We start from the raw sequence: 20,685 nt of genomic DNA, 5'->3' as shown, positions 1-20,685 counted from the left end.
CCTCCCCCCCCCCCCCCCCCCCCCACACACACACACACACTCACACTCACACTATGTAACCGCAACCTTTCCACATACACACACACACACACACACACACACACACACACTCACACTCACACTATGTAACCGCAACCTTTCCACATACACACACAGACACACACTTCCTAAATTTAAATGAAATGCAGCTGTGTTCCCGTCAGCACAGTGGATCTCACCACTCATCTGTCATGACAGATATCATCGGAAAGAAATATTCCACAAGTGTCCCAGCTAGCTAAGGCCTTTTAGTTTGACTCCAAAGTCAACTGACACAGCAAGAAGAGAACTGAAAGGTGCAGATTCACAAAGAGGCACTATTTTAATTGTTTTTATTTTTTGCACAAAAGTACATTAAATATGGTTTAATGGTTTACTTTCAGAGGTTATTGTGTAATACTCAAGTGTGGTTATGCTTAACTGAGACATCGACTGAAAAAAGAGGAAGTTTGCTGAGTGAAGGCTGAGTTCAGGAAAATAAGCATGTTGCATGTGTAAACAAGTCGGTGGGGGGGATTGTTTATGTGTCCCCTGCCCCTTCACCACCCGGGCCCTACGGGAACTGCTGGACCCTTTAATGTAGACTCCAGGGCTGTTTGTCCAGATGTGGGACTCCTGGACATGGAGAGTCCCTAGCTAACACCAATTCTGCCCATGTGTCCTTTTTAGACCTTACTGCTCCAGAAGAATGTACAATAGGCAGAATAACGTATTCAATCATGTCGTATTCTTCATTCTTTTTACACAGGGATCCAGGAGGGCACCCAGTGCACCAAGTGTAAGAATGAATGGGCGCTGAAGACATCCATAGCTCTGCTCTATGTGCTGTGTACTCTCCTCACCATTGCGGTTGCTGTGCTTGGATATAAAGGTAAGACGAAGCTCCCTTGAGTCCAGTAAGCTACACTCTTCTGTCATTGTGACCTGATGGGTACAATTATAGGGGCCAACGATGACAAACATTTCTAAACATCACTTCAATGATGCAGTGTGTTTTCTAAAATGTTAAAATGATTTGCTTACAGAGTGCTGAGAGAGCGGGCGTCCAAACATATCATTTGGTTTCTCTCTGTGCTGCCAAGAAATAAGAGCATTGCTGTTTGAGTGTCTGAGCACACTGAGACCTCGTGTTTTGTTTGTGTTAGGGAGAGAAGGAGTTCTTCATCACAAGAGTGGCCTTCTGTGCAGCCGAGCATGACACAAATGTTCTCTGGCAATGTTTCTTTGTCATTATTTAAAGGCAATAGATTGGTAATGGAAAATACAAGAAGAGGACTACCACACCTGTAAGAAAACATTTCTCTCAGAAGTCACTTCTACATACAGATAATGGGTCAGTTTAGGCTGTTTAAAGACTCACATACTCTATCTGTCCATTAAATACAAAGCTGGTTAGCTTAGCTTAGCATAAATACTAAGAGGGAAGAGCTAGCCTTGTTCCAGAAGAAGGTAACAAAATTAGCCTACCAGAACCGCTAAAGCCCACTAATTAACATCTTGTTTGTTTAACATCAACCAGTAACCTCATGGCAACAACAAGACTCCAGGAAGTTACAACGTCTAGCACATTTTCCCCGTAAAACCATAAACTTGTCATATTAACATTGATTTTGTTGTCTGATCCCATTGTTATGGCATTATTTGTCCAAGTTCTGAGACATCCGTTTCTGACAGTTCTGCTGCTGCACCAGTACCAGAGTTGAATGGATGTATGTTTGCATTGTACAGAGCACTGAAAAATTATATTTAAAGAATTCATCTACAGCATGTCTTTCTGCAAAGTCCTCATTACTTATCATAGACCTCAGTGTCAACAGCTTTCCTAGGGTTGAATGCTGTGAGCTCCACATGTTTAGTTCATTCACCTCCATTGCACTGAGGTGGAGTATGTTCATTTGGGTGAACAGATACTTTAAGGTTCAACCATGTTCTTCAGCCCCTCCGTTTCCACCCCACAACTTTCTCAGTTTATTTTACCAACACCCCCCAATGCGCACAGATCCAAGGAGGGTCTTCAGGCTGAGTGAAAGTAAAATTCCTGGTAGGCTTTTCCACATTTTCTTCCAGGTCTCCCAACGTCTTTCGGAGAATTGAACTCTGAATGTTCCTGCCATAATTGTACTAAACACTCCCATATGAGACTGTGTTTTCCCCCTGTTTGTATGAAGTTAAAATGTTCTGGGGTTATCTGTGTGGCTCATGTACGTTAACGATGATGTCCTCTAACAATCTGAGCTCAGTCGGTCCTACTTATTCCATGGTGCATGTTTTCATGCGGGCCTAATTGATCCCAGATGAGCAGTGAGTGAACTCAGTGCAACTCCAGCAGAACCCACTGAAATTGGGTTTTTACTGGCACCGAAGCACTGCTCTGTCAAAGGAACCACAGCTCAGCCTAAACACTCTCCCAGCTCCAGATGGTTATGTAGTGAGACCCAGAGTGCTCTATGCACTTAACGTATGTGCTGCTCTGTCCTCTATCACTGACCCACAGAGACGTCCACTATGTGACTCATTTGTTTTGATGCAATTTAACCGTAGAAGTTTGGCAGGAATTCAGTGACCTCCTGTCTTTTCCCCTACAGCCTGTTGTCTTGATTGACACAACCAAAAGCAATGTGAAGTCATTCTCTGGACTCTGGGGGATTTAAATCGTATTCATTTTCCTCAAAGATAGTAAGAAAAGCAACCAGGGGAGTACATAACCTGTGTGTTTTATCTCACTCCCTGTGTGAATGTCTCTTTACTTTCAAAGAACAACTGGTTTAAATACGCAAAAAGTGTTGTAGGAGCAAAACATCCTGCACAATTATAATTTCAAAAATAATTTCTGTAGATATTTTAAAGACAGCTAAAGAGCGAGCGAGCTATGTCTGGATCCAGGAGGAGCCTTGTATTTAACAAGATTTGAACCGAAATATCAAAAATTATTAATGTTAAATCCAGTCTCAGTTGAGTCAAGAGCAATACAACTCCCCTTGGTCAAAAGATATTGTCCTTCAGATCTGGTGTTGGCATTGCGTGTGTTCACACGTTGTATGCTGCCACTGTATCTCACTGGGTGAGCTCAGTTAACTATGCTGTGTAAGTCTTCATCAGTCTACGAAACTTCTTCATTACACCTGAACCTGGCTCACAGACAGTGGAAGTTATGCCCTTACCTTGATAGAGGTAGAGAATACAGTTAGTTTACTTTTCTAGAGTTTTGAACAAGTGTCCAAGGAGACATTTTAGCACAATGCTCAGTAGAGAAAACCAGTACTATAAAAAACATGGCCTGGGAGATTATCTGTAGATGCATGTACACTTAAATTGCATATTTGCCCTTATTTAACAGTTTATTTGAGATGCTTGCCCTGAGGCTTCTAGAAATGATAAAATAACCAAAGCATGGAGTTTACAGTTCACTTACTTTATACCTAGATTTACTATTCCTGACTTTATATGTATAAGGGAGTTGGATTTTACAAGACAACCTGGACAGTTTTAAGAACCACCCACCACCCAAGAGCTGGAAAGAGTTCAAACTGGGTACAAAACTGCTCATTTTTACAACATTTGGACCTAGAAGGGTTTTGCCAAAATAATGCTCTGCATCCCTGTTGCAGTTTTGTGTTTTATGGTTAATGTTGCCACAGTGTGATGCAGTAAGTCTCTCTGGTGGCTAGTCCATGGTCAGAGCATGTGGAAAAGGCCCAGATATGTCTGTATATGGTGACCCTGCTTGTGTTAGTTTCAGTTTCCAGGCTAGTGCATGTATAAGTGTTAGTATAAGAAACAGTGTGCCATAGGTGTGGCCTGTGGTCAAAGTGTCTTTTGTGCTCTGCGATGCTAAACTGTAACTTCTGTGTCTGGAAATGTTTCCCATTTAGTTTGAAGTGTGGGACAATTCCTGTCAACTGACCATTTTCTCTTAACTAAAAAATAATGTGGTAATTTTATAGCTTCATATAGTTTATAGTTTCATGAGACAATGCGGTGCATATCTGGGACGTCTAACAGGGTGAAGAAAGGAGACAAAAAACAGTTTTGACCATATTGGTTAAACATTCATTTTCCAATTTGAAGTTTCCCCAAACATCTCACTGTCAATTACTCAAGAAGCTGTTTTTCCAAAACAGTAAAAGATATTTTGCATTTGCAGTTTGAAACAAAAGAGACTAAAGAATATTTTTCTTTTGCTTTTGAAGTCTTCAAAATTCAAATCGAATTGTTTGACATTTTGCAAATTACGCGTATTTGCTTTCTTTGAGAGAGTTAGGTGAGACTGGAAACAGGGTTAACCAGGCTCTGTCTGAACAAAACAAAATGAGACATTTCAATCTTCTCCTCCAACTCTCAGCAAGAAAGTGAAAATTAGCCAAAATGTCCAAGTTTTGCTTTATGTTAAGTAATACCAATATATAGTAGTGGCTAGCTATTATACCACTACAATTAGGCCACTATTGGTGCTAAGCATACCATTAATGAAAGGCGTTACCTGTGCCCTGATTTGGAGGGATGGGTGGATTTAAACCAGCTAATCCTGTCTTTCTGATGATTTGACCTCTGGAGGTGAAAGCCTTGTGATTGAACTGTTGTCTTAACTGTTGGAGCAAACAGCTGGGATGCAGCCTCCCAGCAGAGGAGCCCGTCCAGTTCCCAGTTAAAGGAAGTGTCCCCCTGGCGAGGCTGGTGGTAGAAGTGGGCTGATATCCTGGAATCCCAGACACATTCCAGAGGAAATGAACACTGGTGTCTCCTGTGGGGGCGTGAAGCGCCTCCATGCCACAGAATCTGTCTCCTCTGGGCTGTCTTTGATCCGCCTGTTTACTGAAGACCCCCTCCTGGTCACTTCCTGTCCCCTAGGGCCATTGCCAGTGTCTCCCCATGCACTTCCAATGGCAGTTTCTGTCACTGACCACCCACTCCATCTTTGCTGAATCAATGTTTCTTCCTCCCTCCTTTTGTCTCTTTCGCAATACCTAACCTTTTCTGCCTTTCCCCCTAAATTAACTTGCACTCCCAGCATCCGCTTTTGCCTCTGTCACACTCTAAATCTGGCCTAAACCAAGAGATTACATTAATCAAGTCCATCATTATTTCATGCCTTAAAGACATGCAGACACATCTCTTATATTATCTGTGAGTACATTTCATTGGTTTCCTCTCTGATCCCTTTTATATACGATGTCTGTGGTTGCAGGCATTTCTTGTCTGTTATTTAAGGACGGAGCCTGTGATGAGACTATGACACTAACCTTTGTCCTACCTGTCCTGTTTTTCTTTCAGTGGTGCAAAGAGTTGACAGTGTGTCTGAGGGTATTGCAAACTATGGAGGAAAGATAATTGCTGTTGAGACTGATTTGAAAAAGCTAGGTAAGTCTGATGTATCTGGCTTTAAATTGAAGTAAAAGCTACAGTGAGAGGCTGAAACATTCTTGTAATTTATTGTACAAATCTCCGGCTTCAGATGATCAAGCAGGGGAGAAATTGGAGAATACCACCACAGAGATCCAGTCTTTCAAGAACAACATCTGGAGTCTCCAGAGGCAGCTGTCTGCGGTGGAGGAACGCATCCACAGCGATCAAGTTAAGCTGAGTCAGCTGCAGAACATTGGTTCAGACATCCAGAACAGCCAGGGCTCCATTCAGGGACTGCTGGACGGCAACACGGCCACCTTGCACTCTGTAAACGGCACCCTACGATCTTATGGCAGCATCATTGAGGGCCTGCAGGACGACACAGCCAGGCTGCAGAGAGAACTCCAGCAGCAGGTGAAACTTCAGGACCAGGCGCTGCTCAGTATCAGCAGCCTTAACTTCACCCAGGCCCAGCAGAGAGGCCTCATTGCCGTTCTGCAGCGCTCAGTGGATGACACAAGCCAAGCCATCCAGAAAATGCGTAATGACTTTCAGAGCCTCGAGCAGACGGCCCGACAGACACGCTCTGATACTGAGTGGCTTCGTAGTAAGGTGGAAAACCTGCAGGTCCTGGCCAGTAATGTCTCAGCTCTTGCAAAGGCCAACAACGACAGCCTGGAAGAGGTGGGATCACAGCTCACTTTTATGGCCAACAAGCTCCAGAACACCAGCAGCCTGGCAGACGCTCACGACCAGACGCTGAGGGAGATTTTGGACCAGCAGAGGGACTTTGGTAACCTCACATCCACCAAGTTTGACCGGCTGGAGGTGCGGCTGGATGAGTCGGAGCAGAGTATAGACCGCGTTACCGGCAACATCAGCTTCACCACACAGCTCTTGGGGGCCATCAACCTTAACCTGAACGAGTTACGCACTTGTTCCGAGACTGTCGACCGTCACTCAGACTTCCTACTGAACCTCAACGGCAGCATGACAGAGATGAGGACAGATGCAGCCAGTCTAAAGTCCCAGCAGGAAGAGCTGGCAGCACGTGTGGACAAGGAGGTCACCAACCTCTCTATTGTCATGGAGGAGATGAAGCTGGTGGACACTAAGCACTCACAACTAATAACCAACTTCACTATTTTACAAGGTGATTGGTGTATCAGTATGTGTTGAACTAATCAAATGTTTGTTTAAATGTTAAAGGAATTGCTTGGGATTTGGAGTAAATACACTTGTTTGCTTTCTTGCATAGAGCTAGATGAGAAGATCGATATCACTCTCATATTTGTAAACTAAATATAAAATAACAGCCAGCAGCTGGTTAGCATAGCTTAGCAAAAAGGCTGGAAATGGGGGCGGGGGTTCTGTCTTAAGGGAACCAAATATACATGCCAGCATTTGTAAAACTCATTATTAACGTGTTATATCTACAAAAACTGAAGTATAAATATCTAAAGTTGTAGTTTTTTTCTGGGGTTATGTGCCATACGACTACTAGCTGTAGCTTCACATTAATCCTACTGACACGAGAGTGGTATCAATACCCTCATCTATCTCACATCAAGAACAGCAAAAAAAAGCTGTTTTCCTAGAATGTGTCAATATTCTTTTAAAAAAATACCTTCAGCTTAAAGTATGTCTTGTTTTTCAGGTCCCCCTGGTCCCAGAGGGCCACGAGGGGACAAAGGACCTCAGGGAGTATCTGGTCTGCCTGGCCAGAAGGGAGAAAAAGGGGAAAAGGGTGCTCCTGGGATACAAGGATCTCGAGGAGAGCAGGGTATCCCAGGACCACCAGGTCTGCCAGGGTTTAAAGGCCTGCCAGGCCTACCTGGCAGCCCCGGGTCCAAGGGCTCCCGAGGGTCAGGAGGGAGGGCCGGACCTCCTGGAGGTAAAGGAGAGCCCGGTACTGCTGGTCTGCCTGGAAGAGACGGACAGCCTGGTCCTCAGGGGGCACAGGGACCACCTGGTATTAGAGGCTCAATGGGACCAGCTGGGGAGCAGGGGCCAAGGGGCCTGCCAGGGCCAGTGGGGCCTCCAGGGCCAGCAGGACCACCGGGACAGCCAGGGATGCCAATCCGTGTTCCAGTCATTCCTTTTGGCCCTGTGTCTCTGCAGGATGAGGCAGTGGCTCCTACACTATGGGCCCCAGGTATGACTTTAGTTATTAAGTCTTATCAGTTTTAACTTTTTAACACTTTACTAGAATGCGTTTATTAAGTCCTGAACTAATGAAGTAAATCAGCAGACTAGTTAACAGGCTTGATCAAAAGAAATGTTCAGGTTTACTAGAATATTCCCACAATGGCAACTGTTTTATCGTTCCAGAAAGATAGTACTGTATTACTCAGATTAAAGGTGTGTTAAAAATAGTTCAAAAGTTTGGAGGTATTAGTGAGCTTTAAAGGTGCTGTCTGGAGTTTTGTTACCTTTGAACAGAACTAAGCTAGCTGTTTCCCTCTGTTTCCAGCCTTTATGATAAGTTAAGATAACTGGGTGTAGCTTCAGATTTTGTTTAAGTTGTGCGAAATACACTTATCTGCTTTCTTGCTGAGAATTAAATGAGAAGATTGATGCCACTGTTTTGTCTGTACGGTAAAAATGAAGTTAGAGCTAGCAGCTGGTTATCTTAGCTTAGCATAAAGATGAAAAAGTAGTCTATTAGCCTATATTTAGTTTGCTTAATCCAAAAAGAAATAGTTGTAAATATAACAAGATGTTGTTTTAGTTGAGATTATGTGAAATGGAAGGCAGATTTTGTTACCATCGGATGAAGCCAGGCTAGCTTTTTCCCAGTTTCCAGTCTTGATGCTAAGCTAAGATAACCGAGTGCTGGCTCTTGCTTCATATATACTGTACAAATATGACAGTGGTATCAATATTCTCATCTGTTTCTTGGCAAGTAAGAAAATAAGTAAAGTAATGTAAATTATTTTATAATGAATGTTTATGAGATATGACAATCGAGCACCACTGATAATAACAATATGGTACTTTCGGATTTATTAAATGAAATCACTGGATGTTTTACAGGATGCCCCATTGACTGGGTAAACTACAGAGACAAGTGCTACTTTTTCTCCAAAGACCTGCGCAGTTTTGATGATGCAAAGGCAACCTGTGAATCATCGTCTGCATCATTGTTGATCATCAACGATATGGAGGAACAGGTGACTAATTGTGATTGTGTTTTTCATACTTGAAGAATGAATCCACTAAAATCTGAGAGATGTATTGAGAGGAAAGTTTGTCATTGCCCTGTAATTGTGAGGTAGCTTCTTAATTGTGACTGTCCTCATATAACCTCAGATATGGCTGAAGGAGCGGACCACTGGAAAGGGCTACTTCTGGATGGGTCTGACTGACGGAGGGAAGGAGGACGTTTGGCGCTGGCTGGACGGGACTGAACCTGCATTCACGTCAGTATTCAGTTAGAAAATATCTCTAGTGTAGGGAACATCTAGTCCCGTGTGAAAGTAGGTGCTGTTCCTCAGATGGATACCATTTCCAGGGTAGGATTTTCAGTTACATGAAACTACACCAAACAAACACGCAACGTCTTGTCAAAAACTTTTCTGATATTTTATAATTGCTTTGATCTGCCTGGAAAACTCTACTCCTCTATCCCTGCTGCCCAGCCAAACAAAACACTTTCACATTCAATAAGCCTTTATGGATTCAAGGTGGTCCAATCAGAGCAGTCCGTTTTGCATCAAGAGCAAGAATCCAACATGTGGAAAGTAGAAGTTTAAAAAACAACATTAAGGATAAGGATATAATTATGATATGAAACACACAGCGTTTCATAAAATCTGAACACAGCAAAATGGGACAAATACCTAGTCAGCTTAAAAGATCTATAACGTGGTCTCAATTAAACATTTAAAATCTCTCAGAAGAAATCAGATAATTTCACTTTTATTCTTGCTACAGTTATTCCTCTTTTATTCTCTCTTCCACTGCTGTGGGTTTCCACTAGACTCTTTGATGAAATACTGTAAATCTAATGTATGATCGCCCCCTGTTGTGTCCCTACAGAAAGTGGAAGCCTGGTCAGCCTGACAACTGGGGCCATGGGCATGAATTGGGAGAAGACTGTGCGGGGCTCATCCATGAAGGGTTGTGGAATGATTTCTTCTGTGAAGATCTCATAAGCTATATCTGTGAGAAGGACATGGAGACGCGTATGTCTATTTCTGTTTTCTTCCTGCTCAACAAGTATCTTGTAAGTTTGGTGTCCACAGGTGACTTAATGTCATTCTACATCTTTTTCTGCAGCAAGATCACCTGGATTGTAGCGGTCTTGAAAGGGAGCTTGCAGTGAGCAGCTAGACTTCCCCCATGTGACACTGGTCCACTGACTCAGCACATGGAGAGTCCGTACAGAGAGAGCAAGGGGACAATTTTGATATGAGCCCAGGGCTGCAACAGCAAACGTCTCTCTGACACTGAAGAGATGCCTTTCTCCTCCAAAGTGAACCCAGTCCAGCTTTACCAGCAAGTGCAATACAGCAGGCCAATCAATGGAGGACTTTTATTTTTTAAAGTACTAAATTAAAGTAAAAGTACCAATTGATTTTTATATATATATATATATATATATTTTTTTTTTTGTTTTGTTTTGTTTTTTGGTTTTTTTTATTGGCTATTTGAAATACATTTTATAGAACTGTATTCCATGTGCAACTGAATATATGAATGTATATTTCATTATGCAAGTTTTTGTTGGACATTATCAATTCTATGAAGCCAAGTGGACTTACCGTAGTGCTTTTAATAATAATTAATTGTCTTAAAATGAAAAATGATGTGCAAAAAACAATGTCGCTGATATGCTATCTTCGAGGAACCTGTTATCTAACCTCGCGAATGTCTTTGTACCATTTTCATTTAAATGAATAGAAACAAATAAACTATTTACACATAAATACAGGAAAATGTCACAGCTTGAGTTTCACGTTTACAGTTTAATACTCCACATATACATTTTGTGATAATGAGATTTATTTTTCACTTCTAAAGACGTGCATATGTTTATGAATATGAATCTGGATCCTACTTACAAATATAAATGCGCCATTTTCTGCACTAAGGTACTGTTTCCTGTTAAGAAAAAACACTTGAGTTTAAACAACAGTATGGAAAGATGAAGAAAACACTCATAAATAAATATGTAAAACCCACGAGATATTTGTATTTGTTGGCTTATTTCTACGTTTTATTGCAGATCCAGATGAACAGCTATAGTATCAGATCGCTCATCTGTCTGCAGTGTGAGGGTCATCACAAAATTCTCCACAGTATCGTAAAATTTAGTTTATTGATTTTGCACAAGACGTTATTTCACATTTCTATTGTTTGTTCTTGAAAAATAACTTTTCCAGTGATTTGACATTGACTTTTATTGCTTTTCTCCTCTCCCTGATTATAAGCAAAAATGTTTTGACTTTCTTAGATCACCATGGACTATGCAGTTCATTGACTAACATTTCCTCTCAATCATTTAACATCTTCAGCTGCACAGAAGATTGAAATGATGTCACAGTAGCACCTTTAGTAGGAGGGAATCTAACTACTTTTCTATGAACATGAGATTCTTTATGTTAAAAAACAAACACAACAGCGACTGAAGACTGTCAGTGCACACACAATTTTGAATTGTAGCCTATAGAAAGAGCTACTCAATTTTCTTTAAGATGCACTCTTGTAAATTAATTTGACATAGTAAACATCAAAGTAACATAAAAGAATGCAGGAGCTGAGCCACGCAGACAAAATGTTAAGTTTGAGCTGTGCTTGCTCTAAGTGACACAGTAGGTGAATATATCAGCTTTAAGAAATATGCTCATTATTAGCCGCTCATTTCACATTGCATCATTTACACAAAAGGTAAAACATACATACACAAAAGAAGCAGCATATTGTCTAAATGTAGATTTATTGTTGAGGTATGATAGAACTATGAATATTCTCTCTTTTGAAACTCATTTTGTTACACTCACACTGTGTCAGTATAAAATCACTTTACTGGAATAAACATAATAAAACTGCCAATCGGGTAGGTTATTGGACAACTGGGGAGACATAACTTACAGTCTTCCTCCCGTGTTTCATTTGACATTTCCCTGGAAGCCTCTCATTTGCCTCTTTCTCCTTCAGACAGGAGTGTGCAGTGTTGTGGCTCTGCTGTGGCTCGGTGCAACATGGTGAAGTAAGCTGGTGGGTGAATAAAGAACTCTGTGCTGAGACACAACATCAGGCTTCTTCGTCGGCTCCAGCAACACTGGGACTGTAAACATGATTCCAATCTTACCACTTGGATAGGAATTAATTCTATAAAGAAATACTTAGGGTCTGTTATTATTGCTCAGTCCTGATGAACTCCTTTTCTTTCTGATTATCACTGACTGTCGCTCTCGTCAGAAAGGATGTCATCTGTGCGGCTCTTCCGGTCCCGTGCAATGAAGAATGTAACGGCCGATGGTTTATGTAACAGCTAAAGATGAGGTGGAGACGAATTGGGGGAGGTTAGGGTGATGTGGAGGCAGGCTGGCTCAAATGAAGGCATGAGGCGGTGGCTTGTCTAGTCGTCCTTCTCCACTATGACCTCCCCGTGAAGCACCCTTCTTCTCTGCCGCAGCATGTGGAAGTAGAGCTGAGGAAACACTGGGAAAAATATACAGGATCAATCACTGAGTTAATACTTTTCTAATTACTGTTCTGTATGTTACAGTGATTTGGCAGGAAAAGTCTCCAACTAGCTCCGGCAGGTGATTCATTACTATGATAATCTTAAACATTGTAAGGTCTCGGTTAGAAGAAACTTCAAGCTTTAAAATAAAATCAAAACATGTCAAAAAGTTCAAACTTCATATTTTGTATGTTATGTACAATACAATATCTCAGTTATAGCATCTTTTAACTAACAACATTTTTTCATTATCAGCTTCTTTAAAGTAGCATTTTCTGCATGGATGTTCTGTTGTACAAGATCATTCTGTTGGTGTTATGCTGTCACCCCCTTTCACTTGGTGCAGTTATTCTATATATAGCATTTTAACATCAGTCAATTAATACAAAATTATGTTTGTTAAAGTGGGGCGTCTGCTGGATTGCTTTATAGCATAGAAAACAAAGATCTTCAACATTTAAAGGAGAAGGTTGATCGTGTCTGTAGGCTAAATATAAAGCTAGAGCTAGCCTAGCAGTGACTTCCTGGAGTCTTGCCGTCACCCTGGTTGTCAGACAAACAACTGAGACTCTGCAAAGTCCCAGCTCCTGTCTTAAAAACTGTCCAGCCATTAAACCACAACTTGATGCTTTTGCCCTTCAGTTTGAGATTATTATTTTGACAACTCACACTTGACTGACACCACAAGTCCTGCCCCCTATTCCGCCTCTGATTGGCTAACCAACTTATTTCACAGAGGCAACAAATACTAGCCAATCAGAGGAAGAGTTGTCAAAAACTTGGTGGGGAAAAATAATGCAATTAAAGGAAACAAGACATAACATGGACAGAGCCATGCTAGCTGTTTCCCCCTGCGTCCACTCTTTATGCTAAGCTATGCTAACTATCGCTTGGCTCCAGCATCATCTTTAATGTACAGATGTAAAGGTGTGGTATCAAGCTTCTCATCTAACTCGGCAAGAAAAACAACACAGGTTTCAAGTCTTTAAGAGCAACAGAGCAAAACTAGGGTTTAGAGGTCATTTGGGATATGACCCTCCAAAATGTTGCCTTACTTTCAGAACCTTGACCCTTGATGTCATGATACTTAAAGAGACAAGAAACGCCATCTCTTAAGCTTCATGTAGTAAAAGATGCACAGTTGAATCCTCACCAGAAAGTCTTTCTGTTGTGACCACAATAAAAATTTGGCAACACTGAGCAGACTCCTACTATTACAGTCAGTGTTATTATCTACTAGCTCACTTGTCATGTTAATAGTCATCACAAAAGGCCATAAGCATCATAGTCTGACCAGCGATCTCAACAAGGGACACAAGGTACAACGATGGTAAACAGGTTGTGGGGTCATCCTCCTCTACATGTTTTATCATAAAGCGCAACGTACGACTGAAAATGCTCCTTACGTGGGATGTAGGACAACATGACGACGATGAGGCAGTAGTAGTAGTCGAACGACACGTTATAGATGTTGGGCAGCCTCATGGAGTACATTCCAGATCTGCGTACGAACGGCAGAGCAGCATAAATGGTCAGCAGTTCCCCAACGACACCCAGGGGGTACAAGACGATGAAGAGGTTGTATCTGGGGAGAAAAAAGATGGTGAAGGATGGTTTAACAGTCAGTGGTGTGGACCTGCAACAAACACACCTGCAGTTAAAGGTTTGCGGATGTTAAAACACTAACATGCGCAAATGTCCAAACACAGAAAAGACATTCGACACACGCAAGACTGTAAAAAATGCAACCTTTCAAGGCTGAGTTTAATAAATGCATGCTGCCTAAAATCTTTGATTTCCAATTAGCTTCAACTTCAAGACCCCTGACATACACTAAGCATAAGCAACCATCCATGGGGTGTACAACAGCCAAAGGGACAACACTGATCAGGAATTGGTGCTGATCAGCAGCCAGCCTTCAGTCATGGTTACTGGAGATTATCACCACCAGAAAACTGGAAAAAGGAAAGTCATTTCACCAATGGGGAGTCAAGAGAAAGAAGTGGTTCAGATACACCACTACAGTACTTTTTTGTGTTGTTTTACATTTAAAGCACCCAACTGGAGCAAAGCAGACGGTCAAGAAGGATCTCCAGTGCTAATGATGGATAGTGAATAAAGCTTGGACAGGGAGCTGGGGATACCCAGTGAAAAAGCATTTGATATGGCAGATGGTGTATTGGGCAAAGTTGCCGGATCAGGTTGTGGCTGCAATTTGGGCTTCCGACAACTGAATCACTGCCCTCAATGTTTGACAATAGATACATTTTTGATTGATTGAGTTTTATGACAAGGCTTACAAAAATCAGTAGGTAGGAATGATTTAGCAGAAAGCAAGTTGTTTGCTGAGCAGGTGTTGTTTGCTGGTTTTACTTTTATAACTTGTTAAAAAAAAAATGTCATGAAATCATCTAAAATTCAGAGCTGAGAACAGAGCTGTTCTTCATAAAATGATTCACAAACTGTCACTTTCTTCTTTTTGCTATAACTGCCTGTCACTTCACAAAAGTGTGAGATGTCCTGCCTCCCTTCGTGACATGGTCTCTCTAGTGCAATATATATGCCGTGACTCAGGGCTGCAGAGTCCCTTAGTCAAGACCAGAGCAAAGGCTCGGGGGAGCGTCTCAGTGGATGTGAGAGAAATGTTGGGTGAACATTCCATGACCAAAACAGATGGTCTTAAAAACATGAGCAGCTGAACATGAGCCTCTCTCCCGGAGGCCAGGCGTCTCCTCCGTGCTTAAAGAAAGACGTGAAGCGTGGAGGGGGCAGGGAGGAGAGTGGCATTCAATGCATGAGAATCAAACACCCAAAACAAAAGAGTAATTGGCACAAACTAAATTGTGTCCTGACAATCATATAAGACACCAAAGACGAAGATAAAATGTATATTTTGCTGGTGAACCTCTGTCTGCGGTAACCCAGAGACAGAGTGATGTCTCACCTTGTAAGTTAGATGATGTAATGTGTAAACTTCACTGTTCTGAAGCAAGATAGGCTTGTCTGGGCTGTAAGTTGCCAAGCCTGTGTGTTGGAAAGCTATCAATGTGTACAGCAATGACGTTCCACCAGACGACTCCGATTTCAGCTGAGCTACTGTAGCAGAGAGACACGCAAGCCAGACCGCCACGTCACAAGTACTCTTCATACAGTAGGAGGCAGGGATTATGTCACTCTTAAACTCAAAAATGTGTTGATCATCTCGTCTTACTGTCATGACAAGTCATTACTGTCATGTCTTTTTTGTCCATGTGCTAATAATGAAGGCTTTGGATTTCAAAACAATACTTTTTTGAATGCTAATGTCAGAAATGTTTTTGTTTTTTTCATATAATATAATGCAGACTTATGTAAAACGGGTGCCATTATAATCCAACTTTTTTTTTGATAAAACATCTAAATAAACCCTAAAATGATTAAATGTCTTTAGTAACTTCTGCATGATCTGTATTGTCAGAGCACAATGTTAATAGTTAGTGCCGCCACCATTGACAGAGACTGGCTAATGAGGTGCTAATCAATAAACACACACATGCTTCTCCTCTCTGTGTGAGCCAGGCGATACTTAATACACACACACGGCTGCACTACTTCCTGACTTAAAGCCGGTCTAGGCCTGGGGAGCGATGCATGCCAGAGTTGAAATCGTCAGATTAGGGTGACATGCTCAAACACAATGTCTGACACAGTAATGACAATTCAAGCTCATCCTGGCCGTGGGGTAACGGTATCTCCACCTGGCCCATTTGATGAAGTACGGCAGGTGGTGGAGCAGGTTGAATGTGTAGTAAGAATATCTGGTTATCTCTGTCACCGTCCACACAACAAGGAATAGGATTACGCTCTCTTCACTCTGGACCTTCATTTAAGTAAAAAAAATAGAAATAAGGCAAATATATAGAGGAAGGGAAATGAGTTTACATGAGTCAAACCTGACATGTGCTTCTCTTACAGGTAACAAGTTCTGGTGTGTGCAAATGTGTAAAAGCATAGATGTCACAATAAAGCACTGAGGTTCTAACAGATGCTAAAATAGTCTAAATTGAATTAAAACCTCTGATTAAAATAATAATTCTTCATTTTCTCACATAGACGGAAAAGAAAACAGCAAAGGTATACCGCTTTTTATTTGCTCGTTTAACTCAATTTAAACCCACAGAAGCAGCAGAGTCTGTGTTGTGTGTGCTGTGACAGTCACCTGTCTGATGCTGTTGGTGACGAACCAAACCATGAAAATCCGTGAACACACTTGAACCCCGGTTACAATCACAGAAGTCCTCACGATCCCTGCAGCAGGGCACGAGGAGAGAAAAAAACACAATAGTTTATAGCTGCACATCTTGGCACGTTTGTTTGCATTTGAACATAAATCATAAACAAACATCATCACATACCGATGGCACAGTGTCCCAACTGTAAGACAAGATAGGTAAAAATCTGTTAATTCCCCTCATCTGTAGTAACAGCAGCTAGGCTACATCAGCAACACCTTTTTAAAATCCCTCTATTTTCTCATTATTTCATCAGGTATCACTGTGCAGTAATGCGAGTGACAACTATTTTACTAAAATTCTTACCTCAACTAATGCAAAGGTCTGGAAAAACTTGAGTGTCCTTGCTATACTTCTGTACAGACCCTTGTGTGTGCCTTTCTGAATGTAGAAGCGCATCATCGCCATAGCCAAAACCAGCCACCTGCAGACATAAAACCAGGCAATATTACATAATGCCGCCATTCAGTGGGAACAGTTAGACTCAGGATCTGAACCTCACCAATAAAACGGCGTGCCGATATTGTTGGCCGTTATTGGAAGATAAATCGGTATTGGTGTTTGTAACAACCGAAAAATGACAATTAAAAAAGAAACGGAGAGACCGATCCTTCAATCATGTTATGAGTGTTGTTGTTGCATAGTTTGTCCACCGGAGGGCAATCTGCAACTCCACTTTTGCAACACATGTATTTAGATAAAGCTGACATCATCAGCTGTACTTTTGTTCAAATTACTATTTATAACAATAAAAAACGCATATTTATAAACTGCATTATGACATGTTATATTGGTGAGGTCTCTTAACTACACATAACAAATATTAGGGATAACCTTTGTTTATGTTATGTGTTTCTGAAAAGCAGGGGACTAAAAGAATATCGGAAAATCAGATTTTAAAATCCTCAAATATCAAAATCGGTATCGGTCTTAAAAATCCTATATCAGCCGGGCTTTAGTGAGGATGCTGAAAGAGAGAACAGGCCGTGTGGGATGGATGGTGTAAGAGTTACTACATTCCTGTACCCCAGTATTACAAGAGAATCTGGAAAGTGAAAATAATGTTATTCAGCTATGCATGTACTTCTAACAGCTCAGCTAAATTCACTTTCATTCTCAATTTTCTACATATATTATTGCATCAGTTAGGAAACTAAAGAGCAGGAGAGACCAGATATTCTGTGCAGTACACCGTTTTTTTTCCTCAAGTCCAAGTTTTAACATCAACACCAACTGAGGACATTTTCAGTGAACAGATTATCTGGCTGCTCCTGCGCTTCCTCATTGTGCAAATCAACAAAGTGTGCAAGTTATGTGACAGTAACTACTTACTGGTGACGATAAACTTGATCAAATGTGAATAGGATGATTGCATTTACAAAAAACTATGGGTAAAGTTATGAGATGGCGAGACACACAGAGATTATTTCAACTTGACATTTGAACAGTGTGTCTTTACACAGAAGATTTACATATATCACAATAGAACGTAAAGAGCACGGTTCCTTACTTGTTACTTGCACAAACTGTATTGACATTTTAATAGTGCAACTTTTACAGCTACTATATATAAGTTCAGTATATTAACACTTTGCATCCATTTTGAACAATTCCAGATTTCAGCGGTTTCAGGTTTAACAAAGGTTCTTTATTCATCTAAACTTTCTTTACAACTATCCTTTATGACAAACAGCAGCCAAAATAAGCCAAAATCTGTATATTACTTCACTTAGACTTGAAAAAGTAAAGAGGTTGCCTGCTCCTGAACTCTTATGACATATTACAGGTGTAAAACATCCTCACACTGCCTGTTCTGAATCTGACTCAGCAACGTACAAACAAACAGTCAAAAAGGTGGAGACTCCTTTACAACAGACTACAGTCATGAAAGATTATCTTACCGAGCTGTTAACATGATCGATGGTATTAACAACTTAGTGGGTGAAATGGATGATTTGGATATAGGGCTGATTATTCTCATCATTGATTAATCTGCTGATGTTCAGTTAAAATAATTAAAATAATTCAAAATTCATATAGAAAAGCAGAAAATTTAAAAGTGTGGCATTTTTGCTTTAAACAATATCTAATGAATGAACTGAGTAATTGGATAAGCTGCTTTACTTTTGGGTTTCCCTGAGGCAAAATGCTAATTGTATTCATAGCCTGTATGTGTATTGTGTAAAGTATTAAAGTAACAGTTGATGTCAGCGTGAACACTACATTAGAGTGCATTTTACAGTAATGGGAGGTCAAACTGAAGACAGAATCTTCAGGCTCTGCTGGTATTTTGAAATCACTGCTGTAATAATCAGACTTGCTTTTATAATTAACTTAAACAACACAGCTGCATTCTGAATAACAAGGTGTGACATATGATAAACACTAAATACTGCATAGTGCTACCTGTATAGTGTGTTGCTAAAGGAATGGGCCATTCTGTATAATGAGTACTTTTTGTTCTTTAAGCATATTTTGATTACAATAGACTACTTTTATTTAGCCTAAGTGAAAATGATGAATAAATTCAGGAATTTTATTGTAACAGAGTACCGGTATATCTACAATGTATTGATACTTTTGAAACTTACTGATCTGGCAGCTCTGATATATTTTCATAACTGTGTAATGAGCAGACATATTCCCATCTGTTTTTGCCAGTTTATCATCTGAACACGGTATTAAGTCGACTGGTAACGGCGCGCTCTGTTTGCAATACATAAATGTTATGTTGTTATTAAAAAATCTGCACATTGAGCATTTCAGTGTCCCAGACCTGATCTCCAGTGTCAGCGCGCTCCGGCTATACTTATCACTGCAACTGTCTGTAGCAGTGTGGGCCTTGACGCTGACACCATGCAGTCAGCCCTATTTGGACACGGGTGCAGCGCCAGCCTGTCACTTTCACCAAACGCCATTCATTCATTATAACACTCAGATAAATACCGCTTACGTTTTTTACAATCAAATTCATCCCTCAGGTTTTTTCCCAACTCCGGTGAGCCGCTAAATACAACGAGCTGAGCAGGCACTTTCGACTTTACACAGAGACACAGTCCTATAAACAGCAACACGGGCTTACAGTTTTAAGGAGCGGCTAACTTATAGGCTTTTCTTATTAATAGGCGGCCGGGGCGCAATTACGCACGTACCCGGCGGTCATGGCGATGTTGTAGAAAGTGAGCCATGCGGTAGCGAGGGCGCTTTTCGTTCTCTTCTTGTTGTTGTTTTCCTTCTCTTCAACCGTGCCGTCCTCCTCGGTGGACGCCATGGTACCGGGGGCAGGGTGGGGAAGTCAGGAAGGGAGCTGACAGCTGGGCTGGTAGGGAGGGGAGCAGCAGGGCCATCCATCTATCCGCCCCCGGCTCCCCCTCTCTCGCGGGACTAGTGCGTGGCCTGCCGGTGGGTCAAAAGTCTGAGTACAATACAATTCAATACAATTAAGATTATTAGGCTACGATTAGCCTATAATATCTAATTAAAATTTGCATTTGCATAACAAGCATGAGTATCTTTCAAAAATGTTGTGTTTGTGATAGATTAAACAACCCAAAAGTAGTAAATGCGCTTGAATAGGCCTACAAGCACAGCTGGTGATTAACTGGTTGGTCACTTGACAGAAAATATTTGGCAACTATTTTGATAAAGTTCCAGCTTCTCAAATATGATTATTTGCTTCTTTTCCTTTCAGTTCATTGAATTTATTTTTAATAATTCTGAATTGTTGTTATGGACAAAACAGGCATTGAGAAATTGTCATATTGGGCTCTGGGTAATTGACTGTAATGAATTTATCACAATTTATTTTACAAACCAAACAATTAAAATTGATTAATGGAAAAAGTAATCAGCAGATTAATCCAAAATAAAAATTAACCATGGTTACAGCTACAAAGCATGAACTATTCATGTTCTATGGAAAATTAATTTGCATCAGCTCATAGCCTAAATGGCTGGAAATACTTGCATGATGGCAAAATGTTGGTTAACTTTGTTGTTTGTCTGTTGGGCATGATAATGTTGACTTTGAGGGAAATGAAGCAGGGACAATCAATCTGCTGTCGTAGTTAGCTCTAAACTGATCTCCAAAAGAGGAATGATCCTACAGCTCTCAGACACGAGTCAATGGTCTTTTGACTAAGATAGCTAACCCTGTAGGCAAGTAGTTAGCAAGCTTGTTAGCTTATTCCCTCCTCTTCATTGAATGAAATTATACAATCACAAGAATAAAATGCCAAGAGGATGTTATGCTTTGTCGCCAAGCATCTTGAACCAAACATTTTGTGAATCTGCACAGATGAATTACGCTGTGCCACTTTTTGGCAAAGTGTAGTAAAG

General features: G+C 41.0%; 2 protein-coding genes across 2 annotated transcripts in view; one reads left to right on the top strand and one right to left on the bottom strand.

Moving 5' to 3' along the window:
• LOC123969154 (collectin-12-like) overlaps window positions 1–9,939 on the top strand; it is a 39,906-nt gene extending 29,967 nt beyond the window's left edge. The window contains exons 3-10 of the mRNA XM_046046309.1: window positions 788–910; window positions 5,311–5,397; window positions 5,492–6,535; window positions 7,040–7,537; window positions 8,419–8,555; window positions 8,695–8,804; window positions 9,424–9,569; window positions 9,664–9,939. Coding sequence (XP_045902265.1) covers window positions 788–910; window positions 5,311–5,397; window positions 5,492–6,535; window positions 7,040–7,537; window positions 8,419–8,555; window positions 8,695–8,804; window positions 9,424–9,569; window positions 9,664–9,683 — 2,165 coding nt within the window. The 3' untranslated portion in view covers window positions 9,684–9,939. The remainder of the gene's footprint in view (window positions 1–787; window positions 911–5,310; window positions 5,398–5,491; window positions 6,536–7,039; window positions 7,538–8,418; window positions 8,556–8,694; window positions 8,805–9,423; window positions 9,570–9,663) is intronic.
• Window positions 9,940–11,304: 1,365 nt separating this feature from the next.
• hacd1 (3-hydroxyacyl-CoA dehydratase 1) lies at window positions 11,305–19,673 on the bottom strand. Its single transcript, XM_046049035.1, has 7 exons — window positions 19,500–19,673; window positions 16,654–16,771; window positions 16,471–16,489; window positions 16,275–16,363; window positions 15,814–15,935; window positions 13,483–13,661; window positions 11,305–12,051 (listed from the first exon to the last, which is right to left on the bottom strand). Exons 1-7 carry the CDS (start codon window positions 19,616–19,618, stop codon window positions 11,969–11,971), a joined length of 729 nt encoding a protein of 242 aa, XP_045904991.1. The 5' UTR covers window positions 19,619–19,673; the 3' UTR covers window positions 11,305–11,968.
• Window positions 19,674–20,685: the final 1,012 nt, after the last annotated feature.

The sequence above is a fragment of the Micropterus dolomieu genome, linkage group LG01, assembly GCF_021292245.1.
Source record: "Micropterus dolomieu isolate WLL.071019.BEF.003 ecotype Adirondacks linkage group LG01, ASM2129224v1, whole genome shotgun sequence".
In the NCBI taxonomy this organism is placed as follows: Eukaryota; Metazoa; Chordata; class Actinopteri; order Centrarchiformes; family Centrarchidae; genus Micropterus; species Micropterus dolomieu.
Note: the sequence above shows the minus strand (reverse complement) of the source record. Positions and strands in the feature narration are given on the sequence as shown.